General features: G+C 43.6%; 1 protein-coding gene across 1 annotated transcript in view; it reads left to right on the forward strand.

Annotated features, from left to right (window-relative positions):
• The window catches only part of LOC309552782 (uncharacterized protein), a gene marked incomplete at its 5' end in the record, with an annotated part of 120,690 nt that extends 98,302 nt beyond the window's left edge, over positions 1 to 22,388 (forward strand). The window contains 6 exons of the mRNA XM_082253696.1: positions 4,014 to 4,100; positions 11,990 to 12,110; positions 15,621 to 15,733; positions 17,553 to 17,603; positions 19,682 to 19,774; positions 21,900 to 22,388. Coding sequence (XP_082109822.1) covers positions 4,014 to 4,100; positions 11,990 to 12,110; positions 15,621 to 15,733; positions 17,553 to 17,603; positions 19,682 to 19,774; positions 21,900 to 22,334 — 900 coding nt within the window. The 3' untranslated portion in view covers positions 22,335 to 22,388. The remainder of the gene's footprint in view (positions 1 to 4,013; positions 4,101 to 11,989; positions 12,111 to 15,620; positions 15,734 to 17,552; positions 17,604 to 19,681; positions 19,775 to 21,899) is intronic.
• Positions 22,389 to 22,994: the final 606 nt, after the last annotated feature.

A 22,994-nucleotide genomic window follows, 5' to 3' on the forward strand; every position in this document is an offset into this window, starting at 1 on the left:
ATTAAAACATGCACATAGACCATCCTCCGCACTGCCATTGACATCATCTCTTCAAAGCTGCTCTCCACAAGGCCTCACCTCGCCACAAAGCCTCGCTTTCAGATCGTTCTACTGCAGGATAGTCTTCCTGGTCACGATTGCAGACTGACAGCGGTGAGAGTTGTTTGTGTGGAGAATGTTTTATGTGGACAGCTTTACTCCGGATGCCAGCATACTTAGATGTGCCTCTTTTAATCATCAACCATGTGAGTTGCTAAATATTGAACCTTCATTAAATGTAACCATATTGCTACACTTAGAGGTGCCTCTCTTCTCTTTTATACTCTGTAGCTCTTGCTGGATTGTGCTTCTAATCCCCTTGTGGAGGCTGCCATTTGTGGATGGACATTTTCATTTAAAATAGTGCTTGATCCTTCTACTTACAGTATGTGTTGGTTGTTGGTTGAGCTCTATATCACTTATTTTTGAAGACAGAATCCAAGTACTAAACAGAAGTTTGCACCCTAGGAAATTTAATATAATTTTATAGTGATTGCAAACTCTTCTAACAAGCCCTTCTTAAACTAAAAGCTTCCTTACACTCAGTACACTTGCACAACCCCTCCTTACACTTAGCTCTTTTGCACAGTTTCTCTTCACATTAGTTTTCTTGTACAGCTCCTCCTCATATTAGCTCACTTGCATAGTTCTTCCTCATGCTCATCTTATTTGCACTGCTCATTGTCACACACCTCTCTTGCACAGCTCTTCTTTACACCCAGGTCTCTTGCACAGCCCCTCTTCATTCTCAGCTCGCTTCTGCACTTCTTCCTCAAACTAAGCTCTCTTGCACAGCTCCCTCTCCACAGCTCTTCTTCACAACCAGCTCTCTTGCACAGCCCCTCTTCATTCTCAGACAGCTTCTGCAGCTCCATCTCAGTTGCATTTCTCTTGCACAATTCCTCCTCACTTAGGTCTCTTGTACAGCTCTTCCTCACACTAATCTCTCTTGCACAGCTCCTCCTCCACAGCTCTTCTTCGCACCCAGGTCTCTTGTACAGCTTCTCCTCACATTCCGTTTTCTAGCAATGCTCTTCCTTAGACTTAGCTCTCTTCCACTGCTCCTCCCCACTCAATTTTCTCTTGTGTAATTCTTCCTCACCCTCAGCTGTCTTGTACTTCTCTTCTTCACACTGAGCTCCATTTTCACCGCTCCTTTTCCCAGTTGGTACATTTGGACAACTCCTCCTCACACTCAGCTCTCACGCATAACTCCACCTCACTCACTCTCTTGCACAACTCCTCCTCACACTCAGCTCTCATGCATAAATCCTCCCCACACTCAGCTCTCTTGCACAACTCCTCCTCACACTGAGCTCTCTTGCACAGCTCCTCCTTACACTCAGCTCTCCTGCACTAAGCTTTATTGCACAGCTCCTCACACTCAGCTCTCTTGCACAACTCCTCCTCACACTCAGCTCTCTTGCACAACTCCTCCTCACACTCAGCTCTCTTACACAACTCCTCCTTACACTTAGCTCTCTTGCACAACTCCTCCTTACACTCAGCTCTCCTACACTAAGCTTTATTGCTCAACTCCTCCCCGCACTCAGCTCTCATGCATACCTCCTCCTCACATTCAGCTCTCATACACCACTCCAGCTCACTCCCTCTCTTGTACAGCTTCTCCTCACAACCAGCTCTCATGCATAAATCTTCCTCACACTCACTTGTATGCACAGCTCCTTCTCAAACTCAGCTTTCTTGCACAACTCCTCCTCACACTCGGCTCTCTTGCACAGCTCCTCCTTATACTCAACTCTCATGCACAACTCCTCCTCCTCACACTCACCCTCTTACACAGCTCCTCACACCCAGCTCATATACATAAATCCTCCTCACACTCACTCTCTTGCACAGCTCCTCCTCACACTCAGCTCTCTTGCACAACTCCTCCTCACACTGAGCTCTCTTACACAAACTCATCCTCACACTGAGCTCTCTTACACAAACTCGTCCTCACACTGAGCTCTCTTGCACAACTCCTCACACTGAGCTTTCTTGTACAACTCGTCCTCACACTGAGCTCTCGTGAACTAAGCTTTATGGCACAGCTCCTCACACTCAGCTCTCTTGCACAACTCCTCCTCACACTCAGCTCTTGCACAACTCCTCCTCACACACAGCTCTCTTGCACAACTCCTCCTTACACTCAGCTCTCCTGCACTAAGCTTTATTGCACAGCTCCTCACAATCAGCTCTCTTGCACAGCTCCTCCTCACACTCAGCTCTCCTACACTAAGCTTTATTGCTCAACTCCTCCCCGCACTCAGCTCTCATGCATACCTCCTCCTCACATTCAGCTCTCATACACAACTCCAGCTCACTCCCTCTCTTGCACAGCTCCTCCTCACAACCAGCTCTCATGCATAAATCTTCCTCACACTCACTTGTATGCACAGCTCCTTCTCAAACTCAGCTTTCTTGCACAACTCCTCCTCACACTCAGCTCTCATGCACAACTCCTCCTCCTCACACTCACCCTCTTACACAGCTCCTCACACCCAGCACAAATACATAAATCCTCCTCACACTCACTCTCTTGCACAGCTCCTCCTCACACTCAGCTCTCTTGCACAACTCCTGCTCACACTGAGCTCTCTTGCACAACTCGTCCTCACACTGAGCTCTCTTGCACAACTCCTCACACTGAGCTTCCTTGAACAGCTCCTCCTTAGACTCAGCTCTCCTGAACTAAGCTTTATTGCACAACTCCTCCTCACACTCAGCTCTCATGCACAACTCCTTCTCCTCAAACTCAGCTCTCATGCATATCTCCTCCTCACACTCACTCTCTTGCACAGCTCCTCACACTCAGCTCTCATGCATACCTCCTCCTTGCACTCACTCTCTTGCACAGCTCCTCCTCACACTCACCCTCTTGCACAGCTCCTCACACCCAGCTCAAATGCATAACTCCTCCTCACGCTCCCTCTCTTGCATAGCTCCTCCTCACACTCAGCTCTCATGCATACAGTAACTCCTCCTCACACTCACTCTCTTGCACAGCTCCTTCTCACATTCAGCTCTCCTGCACTTAGCTTTATTGCACAATTCCTCATCACACTCACTCTCTTGCACAGCTCCTCACACTCAGCTCTCATGCATACCTCCTCCTTGCACTCACTCTCTTGCACATCTCCTCCTTACACTTAGCTCTCCTGCACTAAGCTTTATTGCACAACTCCTCTTCACATTCAGCTCTCATGCATAACTGCTCCTCACACTTCGCTCTCATGCACAACTCCTCCTCACACTCAGCTCTCATGCATAATTCCTCCTCACACTCACTATCTTGCATAGCTGCTCACACTCAGCACTCTTTTATAAATCCTCCTCACATTCACTCTCTTGCACAGCTCTTCCTTACACTCACTCTCTTGCACAGCTCCTCCTCACACTTACTCTCTAGCACAGCTCCTCCTCACACTTAGCTCTCATGAATAACTCCTCCTCACACTCACTCTCTCGCACAGCTTCTCACACTCAATTTCTTGCACAGCTCCTCCTCACATTCACTCTTGTACAGCTCCTTCTCGCACTAAATCTCTTGCACAGCTCCTCCTCACACTCAGCTCTAATGCATAACTCCTCCTCACACTTACCCTTTTGCACAGTTCCTCCTCACACTCTTTCTCACACTCACTCTTTTTCACAGCTCCACATCACACTCAATCTCTTGCACAGCTTCTTCTCACACTCAATCTCTTGCACAGCTTCTTCTCACGCTCAATCTCTTGCACAGCTTCTTCTCACACTCAATCTCTTGCACAGCTTCTTCTCACACTCAATCTCTTGCATGGCTTTTCCTCACACTCACTCTCTTGCACGACTCCTCCACACACTCACGCTCTTTGCACAACTCCTCTGCACACTCAGTTCTCCTGCATAGCTCCTCCTCACACAGAGCACTATGTATTTACATTCCACAGTTCTGCAATGTTTTGGTAATTATTATCTGTTTTGCTTTAAAGTATGTTGATGTCTTGGTTCGGGATTGGACTGACAGTGAAGACAAAGGAGCAGCTTTTTCTACAACCTATATTAAAGAAGCAATACAGGTTTGTAACATTATATCCATAATAATTCTAATCATCATGGTGGCTGTCCTTGCAGGAGCAGGGAGAAGGTGATTTTTGAGGGAGCTGGGATGGTGGGACATGGGAAAGTTGGCTATGTGAGCAGAATATACCAATACCTAGAAACAAACTCTTGAAGTTCTACTAGATCTCTGAGAGGGGAGCTTCTCCACAATATAATGCATAGAAAAAAAAAAAAAATAAATGGATAACAGCTCAACCTTCTCTTTAACTAAAACAATGTGTTGCTATAATGTGAAATAAAGAAAATTGCCCGGGCGGCACCATTTAGTAGAGGAAGGGGGCGCAGCGCAGCACAGGTGAAGTGTGTGTGACTACTAACACACCAGGCGGGCAGGCGAGCGGCTGCTAATAGCTGTAACGAAGTGAGACCTTCACTTCCCTGTCAGGCGGGTATCTCCACTGACAGGGAAGTGAAGGGCTCACTTTGTTACAGGCAGCCATTAGCAGCCGTTCACCCGCCCGCCTGGTGTGTTAGTTCAGTTAGTTTGACCCATCTGACTGAGTGCCCGGGACCAGTGGGGGGCCCCATGAGAGGCTCCTGGGTGAAGATTCCTGTCAGGCTGCGTTCAGTTCTCCGAGTTCCCTGCCCGCCTCCTCCCTCCCCGCCCGCCTCGATGACCCTCTTGCTTGCTAGGACCGGCACTGCTCACGAGTACGGACACAGCTTGGTCGGCTTGGCATGGCACTACTCCTGGTTTTTAACATTGGTGTCTATAGGAAATCTTGGTCAACTTGACATAGCACTGCTGCCGGTTTTTAACATTGGCGTCTATGGGAAATCTTGGACAGCTTGACATGGCACTGCTCCCTGTCTAACATTGGCATCTATAGGAAATCTTGGTCAGCTTGACATGGCACTGCTCCTTGTTTTTAACATTGGCATCTATGGGAAATATTGGTTTTGAAATGACAGACTTTTTCTTTATACCCCGGGGGCGGGGGGGGGGGGGGGGGTGTGGGGGGGGGGGCGCAGTTTGCCATCTTCGCCCTGGGCACTAGATGACCTTGTCCCGACACTGTTGATATGAAACAAAGGCAGCTGCAGAAAAAAAAAAGAACTGACAAATCCTGCTTTTGTGGCAGTCCTTCTATTATGCATGAATATGCTGGTAAATCATGTAATGTTGGCCCTATGTTTTGAGCTCTGGGAACTCTGGGGAAGTGATCAGTATTTCTTTTTTTTTTTTTTTACACATTATGTTTGCATATAGCAGTGCATTACATTGCTATATGCAAGCATTTTACTGAATTAAATCGATTCATTCAGTTTCTTTTTGTTGTGATTAGCTGTGATTGGTCAGAGCTAATCACATGGTGCAGATGGGCTGTGTTTGGCCCAGTCTGTACCATGTGATCACACTGACCAATCACAGCTAGCAACACCATTGTATACAATGGCTGACTACAGTATCTCACAAAAGTGAGTACACCCCTCACATTTTTGTAAATATTTTATTATATCTTTTCATGTGACAACTCTGAAGAAATTACACTTTGCTACAATGTAAAGTAGTGAGTGTACAGCTTGTATAACAGTGTAAATTTGCTGTCCCCTCAAAATAACTCAACACACAGCCATTAATATCTAAACCACTGGCAACAAAAGTGAGTACAACCCTAAGTGACAATGTCCAAATAGGGCCCAAAGTGTCAATATTTTGTGTGGCCACCATTATTTTCCAGCACTGCCTTAACCCTCTTGGGCATGGAGTTCACCAGAGCTTCACAGGTTGCCACTGGAGCCCTCTTCCACTCCTCCATGACGACATCACAGAGCTGGTGGATGTTAGAGACCTTGCACTCCTCCACCTTCTGTTTGAGGATACCCCACAGCAGCTCAATAGGGTTTAGATCTGGAGACATGCTTGACCAGTCCATCACCTTTACCCTCAGCTTCTATAGCAAGGCAGTGGTTGACTTGGAGGTGTGTTTGGGGTCTTTATCATATTGGAATACTGCCCTGCGGCCCAGTCTCCGAATTGAGAGGATCATGCTCTGCTTCAGTATGTCACAATACATGTTGGCATTTATGGTTACCTCAATGAACTGTAGCTCCCCAGTGCCGGCAGCACTCATGCAGCCCCAGACCATGACACTCCCACCACCATGCTTGACTGTAAGCAAGACATACTTGTCTTTGTACTCCTCACCTGGTTACCGCCACACACGCTTGACACCATCTGGACCAAATAAGTTTATCTTGGTCTCATCAGACCACAGGACATGGTTCGAGTAATCAATGTCCTTAGTCTGCTTGTCTTCAGCAAACTGTTTGCGGGCTTTTTTGCATCATCTTTAGAAGATATCCCTTCTGGTAGGACAGCCATGCAGTCCAATTTGATGCAGTGTGCGCCGTATGGTCTAAGCACTGACAAGCTGGCCCCCCACCCCTTCAACCTCTGCAGCAATGCTGGCAGCACTCATACATCTATTTCCCAAACACAACCTCTGGATATGACGCTGAGCACATGCACTCAACCTCTTTGGTCGACCATGGCGATGCCTGTTCTGAGTGGAACCTGTGCTGTTAAATAGCTGTATGATCTTGGCCACCGTGCTGCAGCTGTTTCAGGGTCTCGGCAATTTCCCCTTTAGTCTAGGCCATCTTTATGTAGAGTAACAATTTTTTTCAGATCCTCAGAGAGTTCTTTGCCATGAGGTGCCATGTTGAACTTCCAGTGACCATTATGAGGGAGTGAGAGCGATAACACCAAATTTAACATGTCTGCTACACTTTCACACCTCAAACCATGTAACACTAACGAGTCACATGACACTGAGGAGGGAAAATGGCTAATTGGGCCCAATTTGAACATTGTCACTTAGGGGTGTAATCACTTTTGTTGCCAGCGGTTTAGACATTAATGGCTGTGTAATGTAAAAATATTAACCACGCTAAAGGAAAAATACAGTGAACAGCAGCAACTTCTAGTGTGACCACACCCTGTAGAATATTGTAAAAATAAGTCGCGCTATAATATGATCAATGGAGATATAAAGTCCATACAGTCCAAACATAAAGTGAAGATGTAATCCAGGACCAGGAACCCCAAAGGGTATATGCTTACCAGATTGAGGTAAGGTAAAGGCAGATTCTTTGGATAGAACTTGTCACCTTGATAGTAGATCCAGGTCCACGTAAACGGTTAGCTCAATGGTCATTGGATCATGGAAGTAAAGGTAAAAGCGCAATAGCGTAAAACCTTACAAACTATATTAATTGGACACCACAGTGTTCTTGAAAATTAAGTTCAATTGTGTGAATGAATGAATGAACCTCCACCAATAAATTGATCACTGATAACAGTGAATAAAAAACATGCAAAAATAAAAATATAAAAATAAATATAAATGTGATGGGTACCCCTTACCAAAAGGTGATAAGGGTAAACATCAAAATCAATAATATGACGTGTTGTAGCTGAAATCGCCTCTTACCGGACAACGTTAATTAAATAGCCAATAAAGGGAAGGCAAAAGTGTGAAATTTGCGTGTTGAACCACCACCTTTTGTAGCTAGATTCGCCTCTTACCATATGAAATAAGGATTATAGCAAACGTGGACCTGGATCTACTATCAAGGTGACAAGTTCTATCCAAAGAATCTGCCTTTACCTTACCTCAATCTGGTAAGCATATACCCTTTGGGGTTCCTGGTCCTGGATTACATCTTCACTTTATGTTTGGACTGTATGGACTTTATATCTCCATTGATCATATTATAGCGCGACTTATTTTTACATTAATGGCTGTGTGTTGAGTTATTTTGAGGGGACAGCAAATTTGCACTGTTATACAAGCTGTACACTCACTACTTTACATTGTAGCAAAGTGTAATTTCTTCAGTGTTGTCACATGAAAAGATATAACAAAATATTTACAAAAATTTGAGGGGTGTATCACTTTTGTGAGATACTGTATATACATCTATTGTATACAACTGTCATGTGACCTGCTGTGATTGGTTACATGGGACCAGCAGTGGGCTGTACAGTGATCGGTCATCGGCTGTATTCCATGGAAGCAGCCGATGACAGATCGCACCGTGCGCAGCGCTCGATATGGCTGGACGTCATATGATCTTTCTGCCATACACTGGGCGGGAACTGGTTGAAGTATGAAATGAAACAATAAGAGCATTATAGCTCCTGGTATGGATTATATGTAAGATCTCAGCCCTTGTTTCTCCTTCTTAAATCTACTCATATTTTGACTTCCCTAGTTTTTACCCCCCCCCCCTTTCCCCCAATCAAAATGCTATTCTTTTTTTTTTTTACAAAAAATGTCCATTTTCATTACATACCTTAATTGGACCCAGTGATGTTATCATTGGTTCTGTGTTTCTCTATACAATGCAGACAGATCATGGCTGGTGAGAGGGGTGGAAGGGTGCTATACATGGATTCCTGAAAACATCACAACACCCTGCTTTAGCTCCCTTTCTAAGAGCCCTCAACACTGATGGAAGCAGTGAGCTATTTCTTGGAGTTATGCAAACTTGAAACTGCATTGATGGGTGGATGCCAGTCTGGAGAAGTGGGCTTTCCTAGGCAGGCTGTACTTGCACACAGACTGCTCTAGGTAACCCCCATATATGATGCTGAGCCTCCATGATTGAAATCCATGGACAAAAAGTCTGAGAAGGATAGTGCTAGATCAGTAGTCTCCAAACTGGGGGCCAGATGCGGCCTTTTGCTTACCTTTACTGACACCATCAATGGGACATTATTCCTCCCACATACCAATGATGGGGCATTGTTTACTCCCACTGGCCACAGTCTGGCCCCCCTTAAGCCTGAAGAACGGTAAACTGGCCCTTTGTTTAAAATGTTTGGAGACCCCTGAGCTAGATAATAATGGATATCTTGTAGCCAAGAAATGAAGAAGGTTCTGTCTATCAGCAGCTTAAAAATGCACACTATTAAAAGCTCACAGTATACAGCAAAATTCAGTACAGGATAGGAACTTGAACAACTGTACAAGATTAAAGGTAAAGCTGGGGTTTAGCTTTAACCCTTTTGTTGCCAGAGCCGTTTTTGCAGGGTTTTTTTCACACATTTATAACCACTTCCCCCGGTTGACGGTATATGACATCGGGGACTTGAAGTGGTGCAGCTCCGGGCATCATCCAGATATCTTTTTTTTTGAGCAGGCGATTCCCTGTAAAGTAAAAGCCATCATAGCGGCTGTTTAGCTGCTTGGTTGCTTTTACAAGCGGCGGAAAGGAACCACCCCCCCCCCCCTCAGCCCTCCAGCGTTTCTCCCATGCATTTGGGGAACCTGAGAATGAATCCACCAGCACCGGAAGTTTACCATAGAGCTGACTAGTGATGGGCGAACACCCCCCTATTCGGTTCGCACCAGAACATCTCTAACAGGGAAAAAGTTCTAGTGAACATGCGAACTCTATTAAAGTCTATGGGACACAAACATGAAAAATCAAAAGGCTTATATGCAAGTTATTGCAATAAAAAGTGTATGGGGACCTGGGTACTGCACTGGGAGACATGTATCAATGCAAAAAAAATCTTTCTAAAACAATCATTTTTACAGGAGCAATGATTTTAATAATGCTTAAAGTGAAAGAATAAAAATGAAAAATTCCTTTAAATATAGTGTCTGGGGGGGGGGGGGGGTCCCTTAGGGGGGTCCCTTAATGTGCCTGTAAAGTGGCGCATCTGTACGATGTATGTAGCCTGTTGCAGCAATACTGACATTTCTAAAGGAAAAAATTTAATTCAAACTTGCTTGCGGCTGTAATGCGTTGTCGGCTCCTGGCAATACAGATTAAAAAAATGAAGAAAAAAAAAAACGGCGTACGTTCCCCCCCCAGTCCATACCAGGTCGTTCGGGTCTGGAAAAGATTTTAAGGGGAATCCCACGCCAAAAGAAAAAAAAATGGCGTGGGGGTCCCCCCCCAAAATCCATACCAGACACCCGAGCATGCAGCCTGGCAGGCCAGGGGACAAGGGCCTCATCCCGACATCCCTGGGCTGTTGTTGTGGGGGTCAGCAGGTGGGAGCTTATTTGAATCTGGAAGCCCCCTTTACCAAGGGGGCCCCCAGATCCCAGCCCCCCCCCTATGTGAATGGGTATTGGGTACCCCTACCGATTCACCAAAAAAGTGTACAAAAAAAATAAACACAAAAGACAGTTTTTGACAAGTTCTTTATTCAAAAATAAAAAAATAGTGTCCCTCTATGTAAATCTATCATCAATCACGACGCTCGCTGCACCCGAAAAATAGAAAAAAATTCAAAGACGCTTACGTCTCTTCAGAGGCTACCCGCCGAATGACACTGTTGAGTTTTGACAGCTCTTTTATAGGGAAGATTCAGTGCAACCGGGAGATGTAATCGGGTGACCGTGCCCCTTGTCTATAAAACAGCTGTCAGAGCTCAAGAGCGTCATTCGGCAGGTAGCCTCTGAAGAGACAGAAGCGTCTTTGAATTTTTTTCTATTTTTCGGGTGCGGCGAGCGACATGATTGACAATGGATTTACATCGAGGGACACTATTTTTTTTATTTTTATTTTTGACTAAAGGACTTGTCAAAAACTGTCTTTTGTGTTTATTTTTTTTGTACACTTCTTTGGTGATTGGGTAGGGGTACGATGTACCCAATACCCATTCACATAGGGGGGGGCTGGAATCTGTGGGTCTCCTTGTTAAAGACCCCCACAGCCCAGGGTTGTCGGGAAGAGGCCCTTGTCCCCCATGAAGAAGAAGACCAGAGGGGAGAAGACCAGAGCGGAGAAGACCAGAGGGGAGAAGACCAGATGAAGATTTTTAATAAACTTCTCAAAACATCTCCTGTCATTACTTACATACACTGCCTTTTATGGGGTGAATAGGTAGGGGTACAATGTACCCCATACCCATTCACATAGGGAGGGGGTCCAGGATCTTGGGGGGCCCCCTTGTTAATTTCCGATAAGCCTCCTGCCCGCAGACCCCCATAACCACCGGCCAGGTTTGTCGGGAAGAGGCCCTTGTCCTCATCAACATGGGAGCAAGGTGCTTTGGGGTGGGGAGTGCAGAGCTCCCCCTGCCCCAAAGCATCCCCCCCATGTTGAGGGCGTGTGGCCTGGTATGGTCCAGGGGGAGTGGGGCCACTTGCTCGCCCCCTTCCCTTTCCTGGCCTGCCGGGCTGCATGCTCTGATAAGGGTATGGTATGGATTTTTGGGGGGACCCCATGCCATTTTTTCAGCGTGGGGCTCCCCTTTAAAATCCATACTAGACCCGAAGGGCCTGATTTGGAACCTGGGGGGGACCCCCACACCGTTTTTTTGCCATTTTGGCGTAGAGTTCCCTCTCAAGATCCCTAAAGCGCAAGTCCCACCACAAGTCGGATCATCCGGATCCGACTTGTGATGCGACTTCCATTCAAATGCGATGCGACTTCCATTTTAAAAAAAAAAAAAAAGTATAACGTGGCTTAACGCTGTACAAGCAACGTTAATCAGCCTTTAGCAGCGTCAGATGTTTTTACAGCCTAAACCTGTTGCTCCAGAACGCACAGGCCCTGGGTTTTTTTTTGCAGCTTAAAAACGCCTATGCCACTTGGAGCTCCTAACAGCCTGTGTGTGCATGAGGCCATAGAATAACATGAAGGGGCGTTTTTAGGCTGCAAAAAAAAAACGTCTGACGCTCCTAACAGCAGCTGCAAAAACACCCTGTGTGCATGGGGCCGTACACTGGCTATGGCTACTTTCCTACAAAATCAAACTGTAAGACGTTCCATATTTTTTTTTTTCATTCCCAAACAGTTGGGTTTTTATTTTTTATTTTTTTTGCAGCAGCATCTATATTATTAGTTATGTCTATGTTTATGTAATACATTACAGAAACTTGGAAAAAGGGACATGAGAGGTGTTTTAAACATGGTGAAAGAAAGAACAATCCGATGCTTCCTAATGCCATTTCCTGGCAATGCCATAGTTGAAGGTGAAAAAACAAGGCTGAGAGGTAAGCTGGACGCTTGTCCATTTGGTCTTCTGTTTTTCTGGATACCTAATGTAGTTGTGCCTTTGTAACGGAACTGCAACCCACGCAGTGTTTGTGGGCTTCCGTCAGTATATGGCTTCCTACAGTCTTGAACGTAGATAGATATTCCAGCTGCCGTACATACAAAACTAGCCTGACAACTTAGCTTGTATGTATCTGCAAACATCAACTCCTTTATTGAACAAGAAACAGACTTTTTATACACTTGAGAAGTATGTCACTCACTACATGAACAATGACCCGAATATTTACCCAAAACATCACACAATGGTTAGATAACGAGGTACAGCTGACTCATGTCTAATCCCCTCTATCTACTTGCCACAAACCGACGTAGCTCTACGTCGGCTGCAAGAAGTGGTTGTACCGGGATGATGCCTGCAGCTAGAGGCTTCATCCTGGTACCATTTTTTAGAGTCGGCAGTCAGCTTTCAGGCGGTAATGGCGATCATTACCCCAGAGAGCGGGAGGGGACACCACTCCTCCCGCTGCCTTCCGCGGCTCTGCCTGGGTCTCCCGTCCCACCGCTGGCTGGTTGGAGTCCCAATCAAAGCCGGATTCGGCTTCGATCGGGTCTCCGATGATGTAACCCGGAAGCGGTTAAAGGCATCGAATTTGAAGTGACAGTATTCAAAAATGCAGTTTTCGGCATTTTGAATACATTCAAGTGCAGTGGAGGGGTCTAGGGTCTTTTAGACCCCCGATTTCTCCATAAAGAGTACCTGTCACTGCCCATTGTTGTCACAAGGGATGTTTACATTGCTTGTGACAGCAATAAAAGTGATCAGATAAAAAAAAAAAAATCTGTTCTAAAATTAAAAAAAGAAATAAAACAAATAGGAAAAAACATTTTTAGGCGCCCCCATCGCCGTGAGCTCGCGCACGTAAAAAAAAAAAACGTATACGAAAGTCGTGCCCACAAATTAAATCGCTGTTCAAACCACACATGTGAGGTATCGCTGTGATTGCCAGAGCAAGAGCAATAATTTTAAAAAAAGAGCTACTTTGTAACTCTAAACCGGTAACCGTTAAAATTTTTTAAAACTTCGCCTATGGAGATTTTTATTGACCATAGTTTGTCGCCATTCCGCAGTGTGCACAATTTTAAACCGTAACATGTTAGGTATCTATTTACTCAGCGTGACATCATCTTTCACAATATACAAAAATGGGCTAACTTTCCGGTTTAGTTTTTTTTAAAATGCAGTGAAATTTATTTTTTCAAAATAATTCTCCAGAATCTTTGCTAAAAAATATATATATATAATGTTTGAGGGTTCTAAGTAATTTTCTAGCAAAAAATACTGATTTTAACTTGTAAACAAGATGTGTCAGAAATGGGCTCGGTCCTTAAGTGGCAAGACAAGGTTATCATTAACATGCTAATTAATTCAGTGAACTTAGGCCCCTTTCACACATACGGTCCGTTCAGTTCATCAGTTCAGTCACGTCAAAATGTATCAGTTTTTCATCCGTTTGTCCATTTACATCCGTTTTTTGTCCAATCTGTTTTTTAACGGAAGAAAAATAGGGCTTTCATTCGTTCAGAAAACGGATATTGACCGAAGCGGACGAAAACTGATGTAAATGGATGATCATCCGTTGTCATCCGTTTTTCCATAGGAATACATTGATGTCCGTTTTTCATCCGACAACGGATGGATGAAAAAGGGACAAATGGTCTGTATGTGTGAAAGGGGCCTTAAACCAGCCTGGAAGACCAGACTGCCGGCAACAATGCTAAAACAAAATACAAAATGACACATTATCCTAAGTATAAACACAGTACACCTTATTATACAGACAATAGGAAGAGACCACCAGTGACAGACTGTCCATCTGACATTGAAGAACATAGAAAAGAGGTCAATGTGACCAGCTCTTTCAATCAACATGTTCAGAATCAATCAGGCCAGGAATAGTCCTCACATATTTCTTGAGATACATGGATGACAAACATCACTGTCTCATTTGAAGCATATTCAAACCATATTCTCAGTGTCCGTCAAGTAGCTGTCTATCATTTCCTTGGTCACCCTGTGTCACTAATAGACACAGGGTGACTTACACATAAGAGGGGCCTAGGGAGCTGAGACAGGGATTTCCCAACCTCTCTAAGATAAGCTGGGTTCCACAGGCCCCCAAACGAAAGTGACCCCCGTCACAGTCTTGTCATCAGCTAACCTATAGATCAAATGCAGGCAAGCAGCTAAATGGACAGATATATTACATATAGAAGAGTTGTTTTACTTGCTATTAAAATTGCATTCATACAGCACTGTCGACAGCACAGCTAGCCAGATGACACTTATTTTCGGTTGTAGTTAAAGAATATAAAATAAATGCAGTGGTATCTTTTTATTCCCAGCCTGCTCATAGGACAATGAAAAAGCAGGAGGAGACTGAGTAGGTCATCTACCTGCTCACTGTAATGTTTTCTCCTATTAGCATATTCATTGTAGGCACATTTGTATGCAGCACACCTGACTGGCTCCTAGTCCTGCCATTCCTCCTCTGAGTGCTGATGTACATGGGATTGCAGAAGGCTGATAGCAAAGTCATAGGTATTAGTTAAAACACATACAGGTCTTATACAGGGTCTTATACCCTGACCAAAGCTGAGAGCCAGTTTAAATTTTATATCATACAATGTCAGCATGTAGGTAGACTTACCCTCACTATATGTATTTTTCTTTCACATGTTGGAGAAGGATCTGGGACTCTTGGTTGATGATAGACTAGGCAACAGCTTGCAATGTCAAGCGGCGGCTACCAAGGCTAGTAGAATATTAGCATGCATAAAGAAAGGGATGTTTTCCAGAGATAAGACTATAATCCTTCCACTTTATAAAACTCTGGTCCGACCGCTTCTGTCCAGTTCTGGTCGCCAGTCCTCAGAAGGGATGTGTTGGAGCTGGAGAGAGTACAGAGAAGGGCAACTAAACTAATTAGGGGATTGGAGGACCTTGATTATGAAGAGCATCTCCAATCGCTTGATTTATTCTCCTTGGAGAAGAGACGCCTGAGGGGGGACATGATAGCAATTTTTAAATATCTCAATGGGGATCTCAGCTTAGAAAAAAAGCTGTTCAGTCGAAGGGATTGCATGAGGACTCGGGGGCACACAATGCGATTAGAGGAGAAGCGTTTTAACCTCAGGCAACGTGGGGGGTTCTTTACTGATAGGGCTACAAGATTGTGGAATTCTCTACCACAAGAAGTGGTTTCTGCGGGTAGTATGGTGGCTTTCAAAAGACTCTTAGATTTACATCTCAAGGATCAGAACATTCAGGGGTATGTGAGATGATTACAGCCATACACACCTACACGGGTTGAACTGGATGGACTATTGTCTTTATTCAACCTCACCTACTATGTAACTATGTAACTATGTTTATTCTGTGTGTTTTTTTTTTTATGTAATGTAATCTAATATTTCTAATAATACTTCCCAACGTGACATTTTCCCAGATATGGATGAGGATTTCAAAAATCATTTAAAAATGTACCTGTTGGAGGTGGGACAGAGAACCAAAGACTGCACTTCTGTTATGACATGTAGGAAGATGGCTGCAAAGTTGCAGGTTGGTGTTAACTGGATTTCCATTCTTATAAAGAAGCCTGTTTTTTCTGGCCAGCAGGGGGAGATCTGAAGCCAAGCAAGCCGTATACTTTTATGCAGAGTGCTAAGAATCCTGGGAGCTGTAGTTTGGGGTGGAAGCCATATAATAGAACCCATGGATACTTTAGACTACAAATCCCATAGACACTGTGCAGTAGGAGGAGTGTAGAAGGGATTTTCCCTAAACTGCCCAGGGAAAGTACTTCCTCTTGGCACTGAGGAGTTAGAGAGGGAGAACACCTCTGTCCCTTTGATTCACCTGCCAGAGGGCATGCAAACCTGAGACTGAGGACAACCAGGGGCAGTGCAGCACCACCACCCCACTGATCACCAGATGTTTTCAAGGAGAGTCCGAGGGGGGCCCCCTTCTACAGCGAGCGTTCACAGCAGCATCCTGGGAACTGAGAGGGCTACCCCCCCATTATTGACACTACTAGCAGAGACTGAGCCACCGAGAGCAGGACACCAAGTGTACCCAACCCATTCTGCATCTATACCAGTTCTATGTCCCATTTCTGCCAAACCTATACTGCACCCATACCAACCTTATACTGAAGTTATACCGAATTGCCAGTGAATTTGACCTGCATCTACCCTGCACCTGAATCACACCTTGACTGCATTTTTACATCATCCTTACCGCAACTATACTGCATTCTGGTTTACTAAAACTGTCATTAAAGCGGTAGGAAAGCCTGCATGCATGCAAAGGAGTGACGTAATCGTGGCTCAGGACACTCACATTGCCGGAGCCCGCGAACCTGGAAGAAAGACCGGGGAAGGATGTCAGCCCTCTCAGGGTTGAGAGCGTGCCGCTGGAAGGGCTTCGTTCTAAGGTAAGTATTTTGTAATGAGCTAATATGCGATGCATACTAGCACATTATGTTACTGTCTTACTAACTGGTTTAGTGCCGGTTTCTTGGACAGAATATTAGTTATCAGGCATTACTTTCAGTGATTTTCTGTGATATTGAATGCTTTGTACACTCAACCTAGTGTGTCAGAGAGAATGAAGAACTTATGAAAATTGAGCCAAAGAACAGAGGACCCATCTTAACCAGTTGCTCCTATGCTCCTATGGGGGGGGGGGGGGGAGTTAGTGCTGCAATAGAAATAAAGTCCCCTTCAATACCTCTGAGACTCCTCTAGGCTTTTAAGAGGACTTGACCTGTATAAGCTGTGTCCAGAAGAGGCAGGTAGAAGGCAATGGACTAGTCACCAGTTTTCGATTTGGTTTTTACTAAATATAAAGCTGGTTATACATGGTTAGTTAGTACAGGCTGCTGGCTGTACAAAATAAATTACAGATTCGTCCATCCATACAAACAAGATGGATGTAGGAATCCCCCTCACCAGGACATTGTATTCTGACAGTGTGGACTCTCCGCTGTCAGAATACACTGATCAGCGCTGCAGTTAATTGGCTGCAAGCTGCTGTGATGGAAGGTTTTGCAGCAGTCCTTTTCAACAGAAGCTGATCTAAAAAAGGCTACACACAGATAGGAATTTGACAAGTCCTTGATGAATCATGTGATTTGTGTGTACCCAGCTTAGGGGCCACATCACAGTAATGATCATGTCACTGTCGACAACTTGTCAGTGTGAACATCACTTCTTCTCTGACTGCATTAGCAAATCAAACAGATGGAATTGGTGCAGAATGTCACATGCCAGCAACTGCTCATTCTCATTGGTCAGGTTCACATTAAATGAATAAAGTTAACAGTTTTGTAATTTTTTAAAGCATATTCATATGGGTTTTCTTTGTTTTCATTTTTCAGGTGTGCGTGGAGTATGTACAAAATGAACGCTATTTCTCAAATCCTTTGGAGGTGAGGATTTTATTTGTCAGATATTAATAACTAGTTATGAACAGTGGTGCAGTATCCAAATTCCCCGTTAATTGTCAGAATGGAGTACAGTGTGGAGGTAGTGAGGGAAAGAGGCAACAGAGGGGAACCCAAGGAGAGGAGGAGGTGGTTATCTTGGTAGAGCAGAGATTGGGATTGCTGGATGCTAGGAGAGATGTGACCAGGAGAGGAGGCGGCAGAGGAAGAATGATTAGAGGAAGGATTACAATTTTCTTCTTTGAGAAAATATGTTTTGGGGGGATCTTAACTAATAGGCCTAAAATTATTTCTTAAACATGCAAAAAAATTTAAAACAGGTCTGTCAGCAAAACAGTTTTTTCTCCTAAAGTAGTAGTAAACTCCACTTTTCCATTTGTACCTAAAGGTAAGTCTATAATGAGACTTACCTATATAGTTATAGTGAATATCTCCTAAACATGCGGCGTTTAGGAGATAATTACATCTGTAGCAGTCATAGGTGTGCACAGCCTTTTGCATTAGGGTGTGCACTCCGAAGCTTAAACACACTGAAGCATAATAAACTGTGTTTCCTATGCTTCAGTTTGTGAATGAACACAGCGAGTGAGTGCTTTCATTGTGTTCATTTAGAAAAGGAAGGGGCTGGTATGTTATATAATAACTAGCCTTTTACCCTGCTCTCCATACTGAAACATCCCCCGCAGCAGCCAAGGGGAGAGAAGAGAAGAGGAAGGAAGCCAGCAGCACTGCAAGGGGCAACATGGGGGAAGCCCAGGCAATAGGTGGAGTCAGCGCCAGTGATTAGGGTGTGGCCAGGCACACCTGGCACTCCCCCTGCGCACGCCTATGGTAGCAGTCGGTGATGTCACTGGCGCATAAGCACTGGGCTCTCAATGGACAATCATGATTGTGGCTCCTGTGCATGGCCGGGAAGGCGCAAACTCGGGAGGAAGGCCAGGTAAACATAGAATCCCTGTCAGCAGTGACAGTGCGCATCTGGAAAGATCCATTTTAAAGGTAAGTTTTTTTATAGTGTGCTAGCATGTGGTGTTAATTTGCAAGGGGAAGCTGTTATGAATGAATTTCATTCATTACTCTACTACTCTGATAAAGGTATGTAAAAAAAAAAAAAAAAAAATTGTGAAAAAAAATTATTAAATGTTTTTCATTTTACAAAAAAGTGATAAAAAATTGCAAAAAACTTGCCATGCCTCTTACTAAATACCCTTGACTGTCTATTTCAAAGGGGGTCATTTTGGGGGTAATTGTACTGACCTGGAATTTTAAGGAATGAGATAGGCCGTCAGTACATCAAGATTGATCAATTTTTAGATAAGACTATATGTCATAGTTTGTAAACACTATAACTTTCACACAAACAAATTAATATAAACTTTTTTTTCAAAGACTACATATGTAGCTGAATACATTTTGGCCTAAATTTATAAAGAAATTTGATTTCATTGGATATGTTTTACAGAAACAAGAAAATGCTGTGTGTTATTTTTTCAAAATTGTCGGTCTTATTTTGTTTATGATAAAAAAAAAAAACAGTGGTGATAAAATACCACCAAAAGAAAGCGCTATGTGTGTGAAAGAAATGATTTACATTTTATTTGTGTACCTGCTGTGTGTGATCGTGCAAGTATTGTAGCACAGTGCTGCTGAATAGCAAAAAATGGCCTGGTTATAAAGGGGGTAAAACCTTCCAGAAGTCAAGTGGTTAAAAAAAAACACAGTTTTAAAAAAATAAACCCGTAGACCTGTCAGCAGCTACAAAAAACATGAGTTTGCCGGCCAGATTAGTACAATGTCATCTCATGTATCTGGACACCATGGCTTGCCATACATGTTCAAACCTCTTGTACAATTTTCCTTTAGATTTACTTTCAACTATGTAGTGCAAGGGCCTGCCTAATTGGATGCAGTTACATTTTGTTTAGTTTTGACCTCATATTATATGGTTTTTGGTAAATCTATAGGAAAATTGTACAAGACAATTGAACATGTATGGACAGCCTTTAGATTAATGAATATTGTTGTCTGCTTATAACATATAATTATCTTCATTGTGTTCACAGCTGTGCAACCAACTCAAGATTAAAGCTGAAAAGAAAGCTCATCAGGAAATGGAAAGAATGAATACTGACTTTCAAAACTTTCTTAGGGAACAGGTAAAAATCTTTCAGAGAGTGGTCTATGTTTATTCATCTTTTATATTACATTTTAGACAAATGGCAACCCTCTGAATACAATATACATTTACTTTTCACTAGCAACCACATCCAAAAAACCCTAAATTTAAAGTAATTTAAACCAAAAACCTAAAGCCTAAGTTTAGTCAAATAATTAAAACAAATCAGCACAAGGGACAGTGCTTACTATTAATGTGAAGTGTCCCTTGTGCTGATGGCTGCTGCTTTAGTTGGAATCTTCTGCCCTCTGGTCCCACCCCCCCCTCACGCCCGGAGGGTGCTACAGGGGTTAATAGAGCCAAGGGACATGTTACAAGTGCTCATCATAAATGCGGAGTTTGTCTGCTTCTTTGGCCGCCATCCTCCGTTGCTAGATACTATAATGTAGCTTCCATGAATGAAAAGAGCTCTATGAATAAAGGAGGATCTCTGCCCCTCTTCCATTTTCCTCACACTCCCCCTACCAGATACTGCAGCTCATATTGGGAGGATTTCAGCAGCAGGACTAGGAGTTGCCAGGTGCTGACTAACAAGTTACAGGCATGTGAATGGGCAGTGGCCGAAAAGCATGTCCCCTGTAGTGTCTTTTATCCCAAGCGGGCAGCATCTACATCAGTGTAACAAGGCAGTTCATTTTGTAATAGAAGCGTATAGTTCTATTTCAGTTAGATTTTACATAGGAGAGTGAATATCAGGATTGTAAACTGCAGTGCAAGCGGAAAAAATCTGGGTAAGGTCAAAATGTGGGTGTTGTTTGGAAGGGTGTAGGTGGACTAAGGCAGAAGCCCTGTGGTGGAATGCCAGAGGCACCACCAATACCCCAGTTACACTAAAGTCTGGAAATTGGAAACTAATCAACAACTTAAGGCAAAGTTGGCATCTACCTTTACTGTGTTGACTTGTGTGTGAGAGCACATAAGGGTTTAGCCAAAACTGTCAAATTCAGTGCAAAGGCAAAATTTGCTGCCTAACACAGTCAGTTGGTAAAAAAAAAAAAGGGCTTAAAATTCTACAGTTTGAAGATTTATTGATCTCCAAGGGATTTAGGACAGTTGTAATACTGATCCCAGTTCATCTGATTACCCGCTCTGGCATCCAAAACCTGGCTTCTGTTTTTGTCTACCTTCCTCAACTGTGTTATATTTTCTATTTTATTAAAGGTGTGATTTTAACTGCATTTTCTGTCTCCATCTGATTTATGGTTCCTGATACAAGCATACCTCAAAGACCATTAGTAAAAGCAGCCCATGAATGATATGTAGGATATAAAAATCGCTCAATTCCCCCATTAACACAGTCAGTGCCTCCCGCAGCACTATAGTTTTATGCCGGAGGAGGGGCACTATGAGACAATAATTACTGTAAGCAGTCATAGCTGCTGGCAGTATTCACATTTGAAAAAATCTGACAGGGTGGTTGTACCCAAGTTGGTCGATAGATCCACTTGGGTACAATCAGCCTGCCCATACATGTAAATAAATACCACTGAACCACCTACATTTCGATCCATGTATGGCAGGCTTTACGAGTCTGGCAGTGCTAAGCGTAAATTGGGAGTCACAGCTGGGTCACAGAGTGGTGTTTCTTCTGCAAAGCTTTCTCACCATCATGACATGTCCTACACCTCATCCCAATGATAGGTCTCCTTTTCTGTGTTTAGAGAATGGGTAACTGACACCAGACCAGCATATGACCATCCACCTTAGCACTGAGACTGGTAAGCTAATAAGCTGCATGTAAAAAACAATAGTGGTTAAAGGAAATATTTAACTCCCGCAACTTGACATACAGCAGTGATCAGCTAACTGGCTGTTAATGTAATTGGGGGACAATAGCACAAAAAGAGATGGCAGCACTGAAGGATAGTCATGCTGACTGGCAATATCCCCAGGGTAGTAAAGTTCAGTAACCAAATCTACTCACTAATGTGGACCTAGATGGTTAACCCTATTAACACTACTGCTAGACCATGATCCTTCGGTACTGAGGTGGCAGCCTACAGCTAAATAAACTCATGTGAATGCATGAAGAATAAAGTATCACAGATTGTGGTTTTGGCAGTCTTAAAATATTTTTAATGGCTATTTCTCTTCAATTTCCATAGACACAGTGGAGATTACCAAACCAAATGTCAACTCGAGTTACTGAAAAGGCCACAGAGATTCTAAAAACATTTCAAGAGCTACCCCTACTAATCAGATATGAGCATCATCAAAATTTATTTGTAGAATTACTGAAACAACTAACGGAGCAAGGAGAGAAGTTCTGTGCAACTCACAAAAATGGCCTAATACGTACCGGAATGAAAACTGCTATACATGTGGGACTGGTAGCTGCTGTGACGGCTGCGGCACCATTACTGCTTCCAGCTGCGGCTCCGGCAGCAGTAGCAGGAGGCTGGTTTCCGACAATTGGAGGATGGTTTTCAGCTGCGCCTGCAGCACCTGCAGCAACGTGGGAATTTGTAGCAGGGGCAGCTGCTGGTGGAGGGGCCATGCTTCAAGCAGCTGCTGCATTCGTGCCGAGAAGGTTTTGGTAATTTGTTGTGCAATAAAATAATAATTGCAAGGAAATGGATATCAATAAGTGACAAACTCTCGATCCACTGTACACATGATATCCACTCACTCTGCAAATGATATACCAACATAATATAATGTATCTCAAATATTATTATTAGTATTATACAGAATTTATATAGTGCCAAATATAGTGAATTGCTATTATTTTTCAAACAAAAACAGTGATGTTCGAAAGAAAACTTAATAAATCTAAATGTGAATAATTATCCAAATATGTGTCTCACTATTGTATCGCAATATAATGATGTTCTATATCAACTTCCACCACAAAAACCATTGGTGTACTCCTTTCCACACTCAGGGCTTCCTTCTTACATATGGGCTGTTTTAAACCATATGGGATAACTCTGCAGCTTTTTCACTTTAAACAGCATTGGCTCCAGTAACCACCTTCTTATGTCTCCACCAGTGTTTCAGCTCAAAATAAAGATATTGCCCTCCTAGTGCTTTGTGTTAAAATGATCCCTTGTAGCGCCCTCTAGTGTGCTATTAGTGTGAGTGTAGGCAAATTTATGGCTCATAGTTAACTTGTCAGTCTTATTTGGGTCATGGGTTTACTGCAGGTCAGGCTAGATGACTCACGCAGGCAGGCCTCTGGTGCCTGCCTGTATCTAGAA

Source organism: Pelophylax lessonae (genome assembly GCF_965119305.1).
Source record: "Pelophylax lessonae genome assembly, chromosome: 4".
NCBI classification, from domain to species: Eukaryota; Metazoa; Chordata; class Amphibia; order Anura; family Ranidae; genus Pelophylax; species Pelophylax lessonae.